This window comes from Papio anubis, chromosome 14 (assembly GCF_008728515.1).
Source record: "Papio anubis isolate 15944 chromosome 14, Panubis1.0, whole genome shotgun sequence".
Classification (NCBI taxonomy): domain Eukaryota; kingdom Metazoa; phylum Chordata; class Mammalia; order Primates; family Cercopithecidae; genus Papio; species Papio anubis.
The window spans coordinates 30,070,092-30,086,318 of NC_044989.1; the positions used below are offsets into that span (position 1 = coordinate 30,070,092).

The following is a 16,227-nucleotide window of genomic DNA, read 5'->3' on the forward strand; positions in this document are numbered from 1 at the left end:
CCCACATATGCTATGTTTTTTTTATCCTATACATCCATACCTGTGATAAAGGTTAATTTATAAATTAGACTTAATGTGAGATTAACAATGATAGCTAACAATAAAATAGAACAATTATAACACCATACTGCAACAAAAGCTATGTGAATGTGGTCTCTGTCTCTCACAGTATCTTACTGCACTGTACCTACCTATCTTGGGATTGCAGTTGACTATGGGTAACTGAAAGCAAAACTGTGGATAAGTTGGGGGTGGTGACTAGAACTATTTTGAGGTCTGAGATTCTGCTCAGCAAAAATTTCATCCATCATCATCATCATTAGATTTTTCTCCTTATTTTAATGAAAGACCTATTTCCAGCTTGAAATGAAATCCAATGCTTCCCACCCCTCTCCTTCTCCTCCTCCTCCTCTTCCTATCTTTCTCCTCCTCCTCTTTCTCTTCCTCTTCCTCCTCCTCCTCCCCCTTCTCCCCTTCCTCCTTTTGCTGGCCCTGCCCTGCTTGTCTTGCCTTTTGCTTTTCCTTGGCCATCATAGTTAGAATTGGGTTTTCACTCTCCCAGCCCTGGCAATGTGGCCCTGGCACAGGCAGGCACAATCCTGGCAGTGAGGTCAGAGGGTGGAGGCAGGGCCAGGCTCTGCACAGGGCAGGTGCCCCTCTCCTCTTGACAGCTTATGGTGCTGTCTTGGATCCTGAAGGTTTAGAACAAGCATCGGGACTGGGAAGCTCACCTCCTGGGCTGGGGCCCTGACAGCTGCCTGGGCAGTCAAGGCCCAGCCTAATCCATTTTCCAGAAGGCTCGGGCACTGAAAACAGCAGATGTAGGTTTGAATCCTGGCTCTGCCATGTGACCTGCAGAGTCCCAGGTCTTACTATTCCTAGGGTGACAGTGAGCCCTGAACGAGGTGACGTCTGAAAGAGCTTTGTTACCTGTAGTGGACTTCCCTCCATCAGGGTCCCTCACACCCACTCCCAAAGCTCATGCTTGGAGGGTGCCTTGTGTACTCACAGCCCGTGGGGGGCTCTGACTTCACCCAAGAAATGAGGAAACCCCCAAAAAGCCCACGTGGCCACTCCTCGCTCGGCACATGCGCGTCCGGGCACAGCACCGTCCGAGGGCAGGACTTCTAGGCCGCCCAGGTCAGGAAGACAAAGCCCAGAGTTGGGGTCCTTGTCCCCCTGCCTCCGTGACCCACACTGGCCCAGCCCGTCCCTGGGCTTGTTTTCCTCCTGGCTGCCATTATGATACCTTTTATGAGCCTCGTTAAGTCTTTAATGATGCCTGGTTGTACAGCTGGCTTAAGGCTTAATCCCCAGCAATAGGCCTTATTGGATAAATGGTTAATAATCACTCGTCTGCAGGGATTGGGAAGGCTTCGTTGAGGCCTATGATTCCTGGAAGCCCCACGTGGCCTGTGATGTGGTGAGAGCGTGACTTGGCTGGGGCAGCACTGCTTGGGTCTGGGTTGCAGTTAAGACCGGGCACCCTCAGAGCACCACAGAATTGGGAAGGCCTGAGTTTGTAAAAGGGCCTTTCTTCCATGTCCTGGTAATGGAGGACTCCTGTCTGCTGCCATGGGCCTGTCCCCATCTGGATCAAGGTGCAGGCAGGAGCAGGCAGCCCCCTAGATCTCTTGGAATGTGTCTTCACCCACTGAAAGCTTTGCTTTCCTTTCTTGCACCATGAACACACTGTATGACTTTGAGCAGGTCTCCTGACCCCTCTGGCGCCTTGGTTTGCTCATCTACCACATGGAGAGGTGGGAAGAGATGGCCGTGAAGGTGCCAAGCGCCTGATTCTGTGAGCCCAGCATCGCAGACAGAAGCTCTTCTCTCTAGCTCTGGGGTGTGTCACTGAGGGCTGTGAATGGCAGGGACCAGCAGCCCAGCGGATTAAGTACTTAAACTGCTGGACAAAGAATTGGGTCAGCTGTAGTCACAGGGCAGTGTGTGCAAAGGGAATCTGCAGAGCCAGATTTGACCCTGATTTTATAACCAGGTTTGGGGTTTCTGCCAGCTCTGGGCAGGACACAGAGTAGGCATTAAAAAACAAAGCCTGGTTGACGGGACTCTGGAAGAAGAAGTAGAGTCCTTCAGGTGTAGAGCTGGCAAGAAGCCAGGAATGTTCACAGGTGAAAAAGAAAGGATCCTTGGATTTTGTTTCCAGCCCACCTGTGACTGGGGGCCATGCCTTTCATCAGGATTTGGCTTTGACTTTACAGTTGCAATGGGATCAGGACCCATCTACTTGAGGGACAGGCTGGTGTTGGGGCAGGGGAATCGAACGGACCCAGTTTTTGTTTTTGTTTTTGTTTTGAGATGGAGTCTCGCTCTGTTGCCCAGGCTGCAGTGCAGTGGCGTGATCTCAGCTCACTACAAGCTCCGCCTCCCGGGTTCAGGCCATTCTCCTGCCTCAGCCTTCCGAGCAGCTGGAACTACAGGCACCCGCCACCACGCCCAGCTAATTTTTTTTTTTTTTTTTGTATTTTTAGTAGTTCACTATGTTAGGGTTTTCACCGTGTTAGCCAGGATGATCTTGATCTCCTGACTTCTTGATCCGCCCACCTCGGCCTCCCAAAGTGCTGGGATTACAGTTGTGAGCCACCGTGCGCAGCCCAGACCCAGTTTTCAATCTCATCCCATCCCTCACTCATTTTTAGGCTGTCTAATCTTGGACCACCTACTCTTCCAAGCCTGAGATTCTTTAAGCCAGCATTAGCAACACCTATTTTTCAGTATGACTGTGTGGGTTGGAAGTAATATATGTATAGCACCTGGTAGCCTGCTCACTTAGTGCCAATAATTATTCCGGGAGGTACTTAATGCTATGGCACCTATTGTATTCTTTGCACTGCTGGCGTAAAATACTTCCTGCAGAGAGAGACCAGACTTACTGTGGATAACATGGTTTGGGATTATTTTATCTGAAAATAAAATACAGAGTCCAAACAGAGTCACATCAACCTTTAAACTCAGTGGCACTGCCCCCAAACTTGCAGCTTCAGGATTAGAATCAGAGTCTGACTGAGGGACAGTTTCCTATGTTGCCCCAGAATATTCTCCCGTGGCTCCCGCCTTATATACCCCACAGCCTCCCAAGTGCAAAGCACAGTCCCTGGCCTACGGCATGCACCCAGTATGCCACACGGATGTGCAACGAAGGAATGGAATTTCTGTTTTCAAATATCTACATGACCAGGCACCTGCTCTGCTTTTCTTTCAGATCTTCCCAGACCCGTCAGACTTTGACCGCTGCTGCAAACTGAAGGACCGCCTCCCCTCCATAGTGGTGGAACCCACAGAAGGGGAGGTGGAGAGCGGGGAGCTCCGGTGGCCCCCTGAGGAGTTCCTGGTCCAGGAGGATGAGCAAGACAACTGCGAAGAGACAGCGAAAGAAAATAAAGAGCAGTAGAGTCCCTGTGGACTCCCATGGGTCATACCAGCCAGCATCTGTTCCTGAACTGTGTTTTTCCCATCGTGACGGAAGAAGAGAGTGAGCCACAATCGTTCTGAAAATGTCAAACGAGGCTTCTGTTTTGCAGCTGCAGATCACCGAGTTGGTTTTCTTTTCTTTTCTTGTCCTTTTTTTTTTTTTTTTTTTTTTGAAACTTGCCGAGCAGTGGAGCCCTCTGACAATTTGCAAGGCCCTCTGAGAAAGGAAGCTGCTTAGAGCCAGGGGGTTAGGGGGTGGGGGGAGTGAGTGCTGTTTTTGAGATCATTATCTGAACTCAGGCAGCCTAGTAGAGGCAGTGGTGGGATTCCAATGGGTCTTGGTGGGTGGGAGGTGGGGCATGTGCAAAGCAAGCGAGGAACATTTGGGGTAAGAAAACAAACATGAGGCAAAAGAAAAAAATACACGTTTTTAAGAAAACGTTGAGCAGAGAACTGCAGCCAGGATGCGCTCAGCAGACATTCACTCCGGCTGCTGGTGCATCAGAAAACAAGGTCTTCATCTCTCTCTCCAGTTTCACCCACCCACCCTTTGCTTTCATTTCAGGTGTGTTGGTCTATGACAGGGAGGAGAGGAAAGGAGAGCAGGAGCAATTGGCTGCCTGCAAAGCCAGCTGGAGGTGATGTGCAGGAAAGGCAAGGTCACCCCATTCTTCTCCATGGCCTGTCTGCTCCCAGCTGTGGTAGGCTCACATAGCCAAGGTGATCGGTTTTTAAGAGGCAGTGCTTTTCAGCTTTTCTCCCTGATATATCCATTTTGCTTCCCAGCACTTTTTAGGAGTAGTGAGAGCACTTCCTGCCCTTGTTGGAAGCCCCAGGGTGGACACTTGGCATGAAGGTCTCTCCCTCAACTGCTGCCCTCCCAAGACTTGCTCCCAAGGTGGAGTGGGTGTGCTCTCCCAGGCCGGCCCTTCCTCCTCCTCAACGCCACCTTCCCTGCCCCAGCCACAGCAGCCGTGGGCACATGGGTCCCCAGCTCAGCTGCGGATTCCCGCCAGTCTGCCCAGCTGCAGTACTCACACTCATGGGGGCTCTTGGTCTGTTTTTCTTGTGGTTGCCAAGTGGAGAGCAGACGTGGCTTTTTCTGTGTCTCGTTGGGGAGGTGACTTGCATGGTGGGGACAAGGCTCTCGTGGCAGCCTTGGGGTCGAGTTTGAGACTAAAGGATGCCATGAGGTCCCTGGCTTCTCCCCATGTTGTTCCTGGACAAGGGCAGAAGAGAGGCATGGCAAGGGACCTGCACTGTCCTTACTCAACAGTGGTCCTCATCCCTCCCCACCTCCCACTGCTTCCTGCAAGGGCACCAGTTGTATGAGAAAGTTGGCCTTTGGACTTAGCATTTCTTGTCGTAGCTAAGAGCCATCTGAAGCAGCAGGTTGCAGGACAAACGCTTCAGTCCACCCGAGAGCAGTACCATGTGGCCAAGAGGTGGACTCAGAGCCTTCCTTGAGCTAAACTCGGCCAACCAAGGCATGCAGCTTGTCCCCTCAGGTCTCCAGTCAGTCCAGGTTGACCCTCAGTTCTGGACATGTGTATATAGCTGTATTTAATACCTCAAGGTCATTGTGGCTCTGGGGATGCCGGGGCAGGAGGACGAGGGTGTGCTGTGGACACAGCAGTCTGCGGGATTCTGTTCTGGGAAGCCGATGGTCCCGGCACCCCCTGCTTCCTCCCTCTGTTGTCTGCCTGTGTGACACACATCAATGGCAATAACTTCCTCCAACTCCTCGCAGAAGTGGGAGAGGCCTGCAGCCTGCACCGGGAGGGGCTTTCCTCTCTCTTGCTCCCCGCTTCGTTCTGTTTTGGCTGCAGAGAGAGGTTCATCCGTACTCTCATTCCCTCGCCTCCCCTAGCGGACGGAGGCGGGGGTCTTGCCTTTTCAATTCCTGTGTTTTGGTGTCTTCCCTTATCTGCTCCCCTGAATCACCTGTCCCGGTCTTGCTGTGTGATGGGAACGTGCTTGTAAACTGCGTAACAAATCTACTTTGTGTATGTGTCTGTTTATGGGGGTGGTTTATTCTTTTTGCTGGTCCCTAGACCACTTTGTATGACCGTTTGCAGTCTGAGCAGGCCAGGGGCTGACAGCTAATGTCAGGACCCTCAGTGGTGGAGCCTGCTGGGGGGACCCAGCTGCTCTTGGACAAGTGGCTGAGCTCCTATCTGGCCTCCTCTTCCCCCCCCCCCCAAGTAATTTGTGTGTATTTCTAACTGATTGTATTGAAAAAATTCTTAGTATTTCAGTAAAAATGCCTGTTGTGAGATGAACCTCCTGTAACTTCTGTCTGTTCTTTTTTGAGGCTCAGGGAGAAACTAGCATTTTTTTTTTTCCAAACTACTTTTTGTCACTGTGACAGTTGTAAATAAAGTTTGAAAATGCTTTCCACTCTGGTCTGGTTTCCTTTTTCCCTTCCTGTTCCGTTGGAACGGAGTGAGCTCAGGAGCAAGATGAAGTCCTGCAGGAGGCCGAGTTGAGGGAGTCCCAAGAGAGGCTCCTTATGTAGTTCACCTGATGGCTTGTCTGGGGCGAATTCACTGGGGGGGGATTTAACCCACAGCCAAGGTGTAAACTACCCTTCTAAAGGAAGAAAAACCCAAGACATATCAGAAGGTCCTTCACAGAGGCTGGAGGGTGAGTGGGTGGGCATGTGGCAAGCGCAGGCTATCATGTAAAGCATTTACCAAGCACCTACTGCTTGGCAGGCATTGGTAAGAGGTCAAGGTCACAAATGGCAATAGCCCTGGCTCTCACGGCACTGCCTTAGTGAAAAATTAAATGGCGAATATGATGCGTGCAAGGCAGGATCAAACTGGGATGCCCCAAGAGTGAACATCAGTTGGGAGGGTCAGGAAGGTCTTTGGAAGCAGTGACAAGGAGAAGTTAACCAGGTACTAGGTGGCAGGGAGCAGAGGGGAGTTGGGGGCATCAGAAAGGGATTCCAACAGGGAGAACAGCTTGGCAAGGGATTGGCAGATGGGGTGGGGTGGTGGAAGAGGAAAGCATGCAAGAGGGCTACTCAGTCCTGGCTGAGAGTTTAGATTCCATTCTAAGGGGAGGACCTAGCATGGTCCGCTTTACATTTTAATACCACCTGGCTCGATGGAGATGGGATAGGAGGGGGCAAGATGAAAAGCCTAGAGACCAGGAAGGAGGCTTTGTGGAGGTCAGAGTGAGAGAATAGTGGTTCGTAGAAGGGATTTGGGGGCATTTCTCTAACCCAAGGCCCTTTTTGACTTCACCCAGCCCTCTTCTGAGTTCCTTAACCTTGGTAAGTATAGAAAATCCAGTGGTTTGTACTGAAGGTGTCTGCCGGGATTTACAAAATAATGACCCAATTTAACATTAGCCTTAGTGAAACAACTAGATCAACGGATCTGCTGCCCCAAGGATAACTGGCAGGACTTTACCCTCCTCATATGGATTGCCCCTTTATTTTTCTCCAGCAGCCTGAAGATGGAATTTATTAGAATGCAGGCTCCTTGAACACACCCCTGCAGAAAACTGTCTTTATTTGCAGATGACATCATCTATGTAGGAAATCCTATGAAATCTACACAAAAAAGCTACTAGAACTAATAAATTTGAGTTTAGCATGGTTGCAGGATCAAAGTTCAATATTCAAAAATTGACTGCATTTCTATATATTGGTAACAACGACAAAAAAAAAAAAAAAACACTGCATGTTCTCACTCCTAAGCGGGAGCTGAACAATGAGAACACAGGGACACAGGGAGGGGAACGTCACACACTGGGGCCTGTCGGGGGGTGGTGGGCAAGGAGAGGGAGAGCATTAGGACAAATACCTAATGCATGCAGGGCTTGAAACCTAGATGATGGGCTGCAGGTGCAGCAAACCACCATGGCACATGTATACCTATGTAACAAACCACATTCTGCACATGTATCCCAGGACTTAAAAAAAAAAAAAAAGATAACAGAACATTGACATTTAAAATGCAATTTACATTAGCATCAAAAATATAAACTATTTAGGAGTAACTCTGATGCAAGATATGCAAAACCTCCAAAACGATGAAAACTACAAAACACTGCTGAGAGAAATCGAAGAATCCCTACGTAAATGAAAGCACTACCATGTTCATGGATCTGAAGACTCAATGTTAAAATGTCAGTTCTCTCCAAACTGATCTATAGACTTAACACACTTGAAACCTCAGCAAGCTATTTTGTAGACATTGATGATCTGATTCTGAAACTCATATGGAGATGGAAAGAACCCAGACTAGCCAAAACAACTTTGAAAAAGGAAAATGAAGTTGGAGGACTCTCAGTTCTCAGTTTCAAAAACTTAATACAAAGCTACAGTCATCAAAACAGTGTGGTGTTGGCATCAAGGTTGACAAATAGATCCGTGGAACAGAGTAGAGTCCAGAAATAGACCCACAGATGTGTGGTTGACAGATTTTTCACAAAGGTGCCAAGGCAGCTCAGTGGAGGAAGGGAAGTCTTTTCAACAAATGGTGCTGGAACAATTGGATATCCATAGGAAAATAGCCCCTGGTGATGCAAGATGAGTCTTCACTTCTGTCACCCACTGTCTCCATGTGACTTTTAAACAAAATAATTATTTGTTTGGAAAAAAGTTTCATCATTCTTTTTCATGGTTAGCCAGTTGCTTCAATACCCTCCTGCTTCACCCCAAGTTGCCTCCTTTTCCCCAAAGGAGAAGGATTGGGTGGCACCTGGCTGACTTTGCTGTGTTACTCGAGTTGTCTTGCATTTGAGTCCTGTGCAGCCCCTCCATAGGTGCTGTAGGGCCATTTTCTTAATGTCTAGGATCCTCAGTGTTCTTGTCTGTAAAATGGAGATAAGACTAATAACTCCTGCATAGGGGTGTGCAGATTGAGCACCCCGTAGTCACAAGTCAGGATGTTTTCTGTCTCTCTTTTGAGGGTCTAGTGGCTAAGGAACTAACCTGTGCCTCCTCTCTCCTGCTTTTTGCTTTGGGTCCTTTGTGGACACCAGATACAAACGGAGCTTCAACGTGAAGACAAGATTCAGCTCCTTCAGTCTGCCTCCTTTTTTTCATCACCTTGAGAGGGGAAAGGCAAGGAGAAGAGAACTGTAATGCCTCTGCCCACCAAAGATTGGAGAGGAAAGGGAGGAAGGTCTCTCATCAGGGTGGGTCTATAGCTCTGCCTGACTCCTCTTTAAAGAGAGGATCCTTGGGCAGAAAGTTGTTTGAAATGACAGTTGAGCTTTGAGTCAATTGGGAAGAGATTCCAGGTGAGGAGACAGCAAGTGCAAAGGCCCTGGGGTAGAGATTGTCTCCATCTTTTTGAGGAATGTCTATGAAGCTAGAATGTCTGGAGTAGAGAGAAAGAGAAAGATGAGAGCAAACACCACAGAGCAGTGCCTCATGGGTCCTCATGAAGGTAGGTTTCAGAATCACTGGTGCCCATTGTGAGAAGCCTTCAGGGAAGGACGCAGGCTCACCAGGCATCCCAGCCCCTGAAATCCACTGGTCAGCCCACTTAAAGTTGCCCAACTGGTGGCCTGTGGCAGTCGATGTTAATGGACCTGAGGCACTGTCATATCCGGAAAGGTCTTCTGGATCGTCAGAGGAGGATTAAATTAGGTAGAATTGCCGGGCGCGGTGGCTCAAGCCTGTAATCCCAGCACTTTGGGAGGCCGAGACGGGCGGATCACGAGGTCAGGAGATCGAGAGCATCCTGGCGAACACGGTGAAACCCCGTCTCTACCAAAAAGTACAAAAAAAACTAGCCAGGCGAAGTGGCAGGCACCTGTAGTCCCAGCTACTTGGGAGGCTGAGGCAGGAGAATCGCTTGAACCCGGGAGGCGGAGCTTGCAGTGAGCTGAGATCCGGCCACTGCACTCCAGCCTGGGCGACAGAGCGAGACTCCATCTCAAAAAAAAAAAAAAAAAAAAATTAGGTAGAATTCAGTTTGTACATCTGTCCTTAAATTACTGAAGGGTGATTGTTGCTAAGAGCATGGCTCTGAGATCAGGCCCCTGGATCTGTAGTTCAGCCCTTCCTCTTACTAGTTGTGTGACCTTAAGCAAGTTGCTTTTCTTCTGTATGCCTCACTTTCCTCATTTGTAAAACAAGTACCTAACTCATAGAGTTGTGGTGACACCTAAATGCATATTACAAGTAACATGCTTGGAACTTTGCTAGACATATAGTAAGTGCTCAAGAAATGTTAGCCATTGTGAGGCCGGGCACAATCGCTCATGCCTTTAATCCCAGCACTTTGGGAGACCGAGCCGGGCGGATCACCTGAGGTTGGGAGTTTGAGACAAGCCCAGCCAACATGGAGAAACCCCATCTACTAAAAGTACAAAATTAGCCAGGCATAGTGGTGCATGCCTGTAATCCCAGCCACTCGGGAGGCTGAAGCAGGAGAATCACTTGAACCCAGAAGGCAGAGGTTGCGGTGAGCTGAGATCATGCCATTGCACTCCAGCCTGGGCAACAAGAATGAAACTCCATCTCAAAAAAAAAAAAGAAAAGAAAAAGAAATGTTAGCCATTGTGGTAGACAGAATAATGTCTTCCACCCCCACAGATGTCCATGTCCTAATCTGAGGAACTGTGAATATGTAATGTTAATTGGCAAAGGGGAATGAAGGTTGCTAATCAGCTGACCTTGGCTTAGGGAGCTCCTGGATTATCTTTGAGCCCAATGTAATCACAAAGATCCCCATAATGAAAAAGGGAGGCAGGAGAGTGAGTCAGAGAGATGTCAAGATGAAATGCTGTTGGTTTTGAAGACAGAGAAAGAGGCTGCCAGTCAAGGAATGCAGGCACCTCTAGAAGCAGGAAAGGGCAAGGCCATGATTCTCCCTAGAGCCTCCAGAGGAATGGAGCCCTGCCAACACTTTGATTTTATCCTAGTGACAACTATTTTGGACTTCTGACCTCCAGAACTGTAAGATAATAAATTTGTTGTAAACCACAAAGTTTGTGGTAATTTGCTAACAGCTACGATAGGAAACAAATTCAGCCTTTATCATCATAACCGTGATAATGATGATGATAGACTTTTTCCGCATGGCCTCAGAGAACAGGGATGAGGGAATGAATGGAAGGGGTTGTAGGCAGGCTGAGGCCACCATCCAGCAGTTGGAGCCCACACCTTCCCATAAGGCTCAGTCTTCTCTCTGTGCCACTAGCTAGAGGTATCTGTCAGACAGAGGGGACTGTGACTGACCTACAACTAGATAAATTTGAGGCTATAGATCCTTTATTTTAGAATTTCAAAAATTAGTGATTTGTGTGTGATATGATCATCAGTATAGTCTTGGAACCAGAATATTCATTAGACTACTCCCTTCTGTCTGTTTACCTGGATAGAAGGTCCTACTTTGACATGCAATTCATTTGCAGTATTTCCTTTGCCATTTTCAGTCAGAAAACTGTGAATTCACACTTTTCTATTACTGGCGGCTGCCAAGTACAGAGTACTGGTGTACCTCCATTTCTTCTAATTCTCATCACACTTCTAGAAAGTGTGGGTTTTCATATACATAATGTTTTCGCTTTTGCACAAAGTACATTTAGCAATGATGGAAATTATAAAAGATAGTGAAATTTAGGGACTTCATCTTTCAAATCCCATCATGGTAACATATCAGTTATTTGCATTTTGGTTTCCTTCCAGTCACTGTTCCCCCATACTTACCAGAATGTGCTCAATGAGTATAACTTTTTTCTACAAAGTGGATGTTTTTAATGTTACTTTACAGACGAGGAAGCTGAGGTCAGAGGACTTCAAAATATACACTGATTTTGGAAAAGAGTAGAATTAGAACAAATGGTGTGCTGGTAGAATGTGTAACAACCAGCTCTCTGAAATTTAAAAAAAAAAAAAAAGCCCTGATTTGTAGTGTTTGCCAATTTCCATGGTGTAAATGCTCCCACCATGGTTGATTTTGTGGGACTGGGATGAGACGGGAGCCAATGCAAGTCTATAGCAGCACACCTCTAGAATCCCTGATCCTCCACTTCTATGCTAGAAGAACATGGGCTCAGCCTGCCTGAGCCTCAGTCTCCTTTTCAATAAGATGGATATCACTCAAAAACCAGGACAGTGCCTAGTTCACAAGGACTCAATAAACTCTAGTGCCCTTCATCCATTTGGAAAAGAGAAATCATTCTGAAAAGTTATCTGGCACAGTATTTTTCAAGCTAAATCATGACTCATTATGGGGTTGTGAAAGTAATCTATTTGTGGGCTGCAACCAGAATTTTTTTAAAAAGAAAGAAAACAAATAGAAAGGATGACAATAGAAAAGGAAAAATCAGAGTACAGCAGATATAGGAAGAATAAATGTTATTCCCTGATTTTTTTTGTTTGTTTGTTTCATCCCTACATGTGGATGAGTGTGTGTACTTGGTCATGAAAAAAAATACTTTTCTTTCTGTAGGTCACAGTCAAAACAGTTTGAGAGCCACTGATCTGGGGAATCTGGCTTTCTAGAAAGCAGTACTTTTACTTAGTAGAGTCATGGCAGTGTGAGAGAGGCAACTAGAAAAAGTAGCTTAATACACCTCTCTGCAAAGGAAATGGGGCTGGCACACCCAAGGGTGGAGACTGTGTGGTCAGTGTGTAGGGGACAAGCCTGGGAAGGCCACTATGTCCTTGGTCTCCTCCAAGGTCAGGATTACGCTCTGGGTAGCCTTCAAATTGCTGCTGAGCCCTGGAGGAGGGAGGGAACTGTGCATGGGGAAGGAGGCGGAAGCTACACAGGAAACCCTCACTGCATGTTTGTCGCTGCTGGCACCCACTGCAGCAGCCACCAGACAACCAACAATAGCGACATCAGGTAAAAAATGACCCACGGGGTCCCAGCCCTGCCATGCAGGGGCAAGGGCATGCCATCTAGAGGGCTGAAGTGTCACCAGGCTACAGCTGGGGTCATGCTGCCTGGCGCCGTGCTGTGCCTTGATTTCCTGATTGCTAATTAGAGGGCACTTTTCCTGCCCAAGGTCACTTGGGCTGGCGCCAGCAATGGGGCCACTTGCCTGCAGAGTTTTTCCTCCCCTGATCTCTTGCACAAGGTAGTATTTTAAAAAATCACTCATGCCAAGACCTTCAGGTCTGAATGCACCACCTCTCCCAGGGGGACTCTCATCTTAAAACAAGGCCCCAGCAGTTCTTACCCAAAGGATTGTCCCAGGCAGGGGTTGTGCAGAAAGCCCCAGCAGCCTTACAAGCCTCTCCTTTGGCTACGGTAGGCTATGACCCCAGACCCGGTGCTGACCCAAAAGCACTTCCCGCTGTTCTCCAAACCTTTCTTTCCAGACCAAAGAGACAGGCCCCCCATGGTTCCCGAGCACTGCCAGCTGGCACATCCTCCCACACACCAATGAATGGTGTGGAAGGCAGAGCTACATCAGACGTTACCGTATTAGGCCATTCTTGCATTGCTCTAAAGAAATACCTGAGACTGGATAATTTATAAAGCAACAAGATTTTAATTGGCTCACAGTTCTGCAGGCTGTACAGGCATGGTGCTGGCATCTGCTTGGCTTCTGTGGAGACATCAGGGAGCTTTCGCTCATGGCAGAAGGCAAAGCAGAAGCTTGCGCGTCACATGGTGAAAGAGAAGCAAGAGAAGGCAAGTGGATGGGAGAGGTGCCACACACTTAAACAACCTGATCTTGCAAGAACTCACTCACTATGGCGAGGACAGCACCAAACCATTAGGGATCTGCCCCTGTGACCTCCCAGTAGGCCCCACCTCCAACACTGGGGATTACATTTCAACAGGAGATTTGGGTGGGGACAAATATCCAACTCTATCATTTACTTGACTACAACAAAGTGTATTGAGGATTAGCAGCTGGCTCTGACACATAGGAACTAGGGTCCCCTGTTTGCTTCTGACCTCACAGTTTGCTGGTTAATCATCTAGTTTCAGCCTGTTTCTCAACATCCCTTACCTATCCTAAGAGCACCCACATCCCTCAAGGATGAACAGTATTCACAAGGACTTTCCACTCGACAGCTTACAAAGCACAGTTCTTATCTTCCATCTACCTACACAGCATTTCTTAACCTGGGGTTCCTAGAATTCAGGGGTGCATGTGACATTGGATGGGACAAAAAAATTGCATCTATATTTTAGTTAACTACTAAGTGAAATTCAGCATTTCCTGTTCGTAGGAATGCAGGCAACAAACCGCAGTGGTGTCTGCAGCACCTGCAATTTGTCACTAATAAAAAATCACAGGTATTTTCATTTTCACAGTATACTTGTTGCAGGTATCATGAAATGTCATTTGTAGTCATGGCTACCTCAAAATTATAGCTGCTGCTGGATCTCATTAGGTAAAGCTTTAATAAGGAAGGATATTTCTGACTTTTTTTTTACAAATATGTTTCTAAAATTTTTTTGGTGGCTGTATCTCAGCATACTCTATTTTCTTTGCAACTCTCTGTATTTTATGTTATGCATTTAAAGCATTATTCTGAGAAGGGAATTAAAACTTCTTCAAGCTGCCAAAGAGATCCTCAGCACAAAAAAGATTAAGATTAAATTTTCCGAGAAGATGGTGCTCCAGCCCTGAGTAGAACTACAGTAGTGTGCAAAACCAAGGAAAATTCACTCCTACCCCTAAAGGGCTCAAAGTCAGATAGAAATATCCAGAAGCAAAGAAACAACTGCACACTAGCCTAATGGATACTGTGAAGGCAGAGACTGTATGGGCAGATGGCATGACTGGGAAAGTCTGGGAGGGCTGGAGTAAGATCTGGAGGGCTGAGAAACAGGGGACCACTGCCTCATTTCAGACCCTTGGCGGATTCACAGCCTACTCCTGGCCAGAGAGGAGAGAGCCCATCCACCTATACCGACGTGGGCTGCTCCGGAACAGCTTGGTGGCCCTGGGTGTGAGTGGCTTTCCCCCGGGCCTGTTCCATTCCCTCCCTGGCAATCCAAATGCCACCCATAGCCCTGGGGCTGGGAGCAGGGGGATGTCCCCGTTTACCTTGGCCTAGCGGTTTCAAGGGACACAGAAATTTTAGTGCTAAGAAGGGGGAAAGCCCCAGGGCAAACCGGTACAGTTGGTCCAAACCCCACCCTTTTCACGTAGTACTAATTCAACTGCCTGGAATTTGGGTCAAGTTAGTCCCATAGCACCTTCTCTATCTGAGTTTCCATTTCTGTTCCCATCTGTCTGTCTCTGGCTGTCACTCTCTCACCTTCTACCCAATTTCTGTGTTAGCTCCCAAGCTTACCAATGTCCCAGCTCCTGTCTCCCAGCACTTGTGAGAGACAGGACTAGCTGGATTTCCTTGGCAGACTAAGAATCCCTAAGCCTAGCTGGGAAGGTGACCACATCCACCTTTAAACACAGGGCTTGCAACTTAGTTCACTCCCGACCAATCAGGTAGTAAAGAGTGCTCATTAAAATGCTAATTAGGCAAAAACAGGAGGTAAAGAAACCGCCAATCATCTATCGCCTGAGAACATAGCAGAGGGGACAATGATCGGGATATAAACCCAGGCATTCCAGCCAGCAACGGCGACCAATCGAGCTGAACACTAGTCACTGGGTTCCACGGTTCTCTTCCATGACCCACGTTTTCTAATGGAGCTATAACACTCACTGCATGGCCCAAGATTCTATTCCTTGGAGTCCGTGAGGCCAAGAACCCCAGGTCAGAGAACACAAGGCTTGCCACCATCTTGGAAGCGGCCCGCCGCCATCTTGGGAGCTCTGGGAGCAAGGACACCCCCTCCGCACCCCACCCCACCTCCGCCATCACACTCTGAGGACCTGGCTTTCTCCTGGGGGCCTGTTGAGCACCACTCATTCTTTGTTGTATAAATTACACAAAGTGCTCAATTGTGGGGGACTAGCTCAGCTAACATTTGTATACCCATAAAACCACTACCCAGGTCAAGACACAGAAGGCTATCACACCCCAGAAGGCTCCCTAGTATCCCTTGCTGTCAACCACTCCTCCAAAGAGTAACCACTCTTCTGTCCTTGTCACATAGCTGAGTCTGACCTGCATGTGAACGGAAGCAGGCCCCCATGCCCCTTAGGAGCGTATCCCACGGAAGCTGCGAATGATTCCACTTCAGCAGGATCACGAAGCAGAATCTGGGACAGAAAAGGCAGGGGAAACAGGATGTTTGGGCTGGAGGAAATAAATAGCCTCACGTTTAAGTGAGGACACTGAGGACTCAGAGAATGACAGTTCGTTGACTTGTTCCTTATTTGACCAGCATTAACTGGGCTCAGGGACACACAGCCAGTTGGGGGAGGCAAATTTGAGATTAGAACTCAGAATCCCAGGGCAACCTCCTTCCTTTTATCTTCAAGGTGCCCTTGGAACAAAAACCAGGGCTGACTTGCCCTGGTTGGGAGGTTTTTGCCATTCTCCATTTCTTCTGCTTCTCCCCCTGCCAGATGCCCCTTCGTCCTGAGATGGCTACACAGGAGTGGTTCCCAATCCTTCTGTGCATTAAAATCACTGGGGAACTTTAGAAAAATCTCAGTGCCCAAGCCTCAGCCCAGACCAATGAAATCCCTATCTGTGGGAGTGAGACACAGGCATCTGTATTTTTAAAACTCTTCGGGTGATTTTGCTCTTCTCTACCAAATTTGTAAAGCAGAAGCGCTTCTCAAACTGCAGTGCACGTGACTCTTATAGGGCTCTGGTTAAAATGCAGATTCTGATTCAGCAGGTCTGAGTGGACCCTGAAAGTGTGCATTCCTAGCAAGCTGCTGGGACGCTGATGCCTCTGCTCCACAAACCACACTTTGAGCCGTAAAGCTACA

At 48.0% G+C, this 16,227-nt stretch overlaps 1 protein-coding gene and 1 pseudogene across 2 annotated transcripts in view; both read left to right on the forward strand.

The window, feature by feature from the left end:
* The window catches only part of LBH (LBH regulator of WNT signaling pathway), a 28,785-nt gene extending 22,953 nt beyond the window's left edge, over window positions 1–5,832 (forward strand). The window contains exon 3 of the mRNA XM_003908465.3: window positions 3,224–5,832. Coding sequence (XP_003908514.1) covers window positions 3,224–3,412 — 189 coding nt within the window. The 3' untranslated portion in view covers window positions 3,413–5,832. The remainder of the gene's footprint in view (window positions 1–3,223) is intronic.
* Window positions 5,014–5,832, forward strand: LOC108581592 (annotated as a pseudogene). The gene has a single exon (XR_001893962.3). The product of XR_001893962.3 is annotated as an uncharacterized LOC108581592 (transcript).
* Window positions 5,833–16,227: the final 10,395 nt, after the last annotated feature.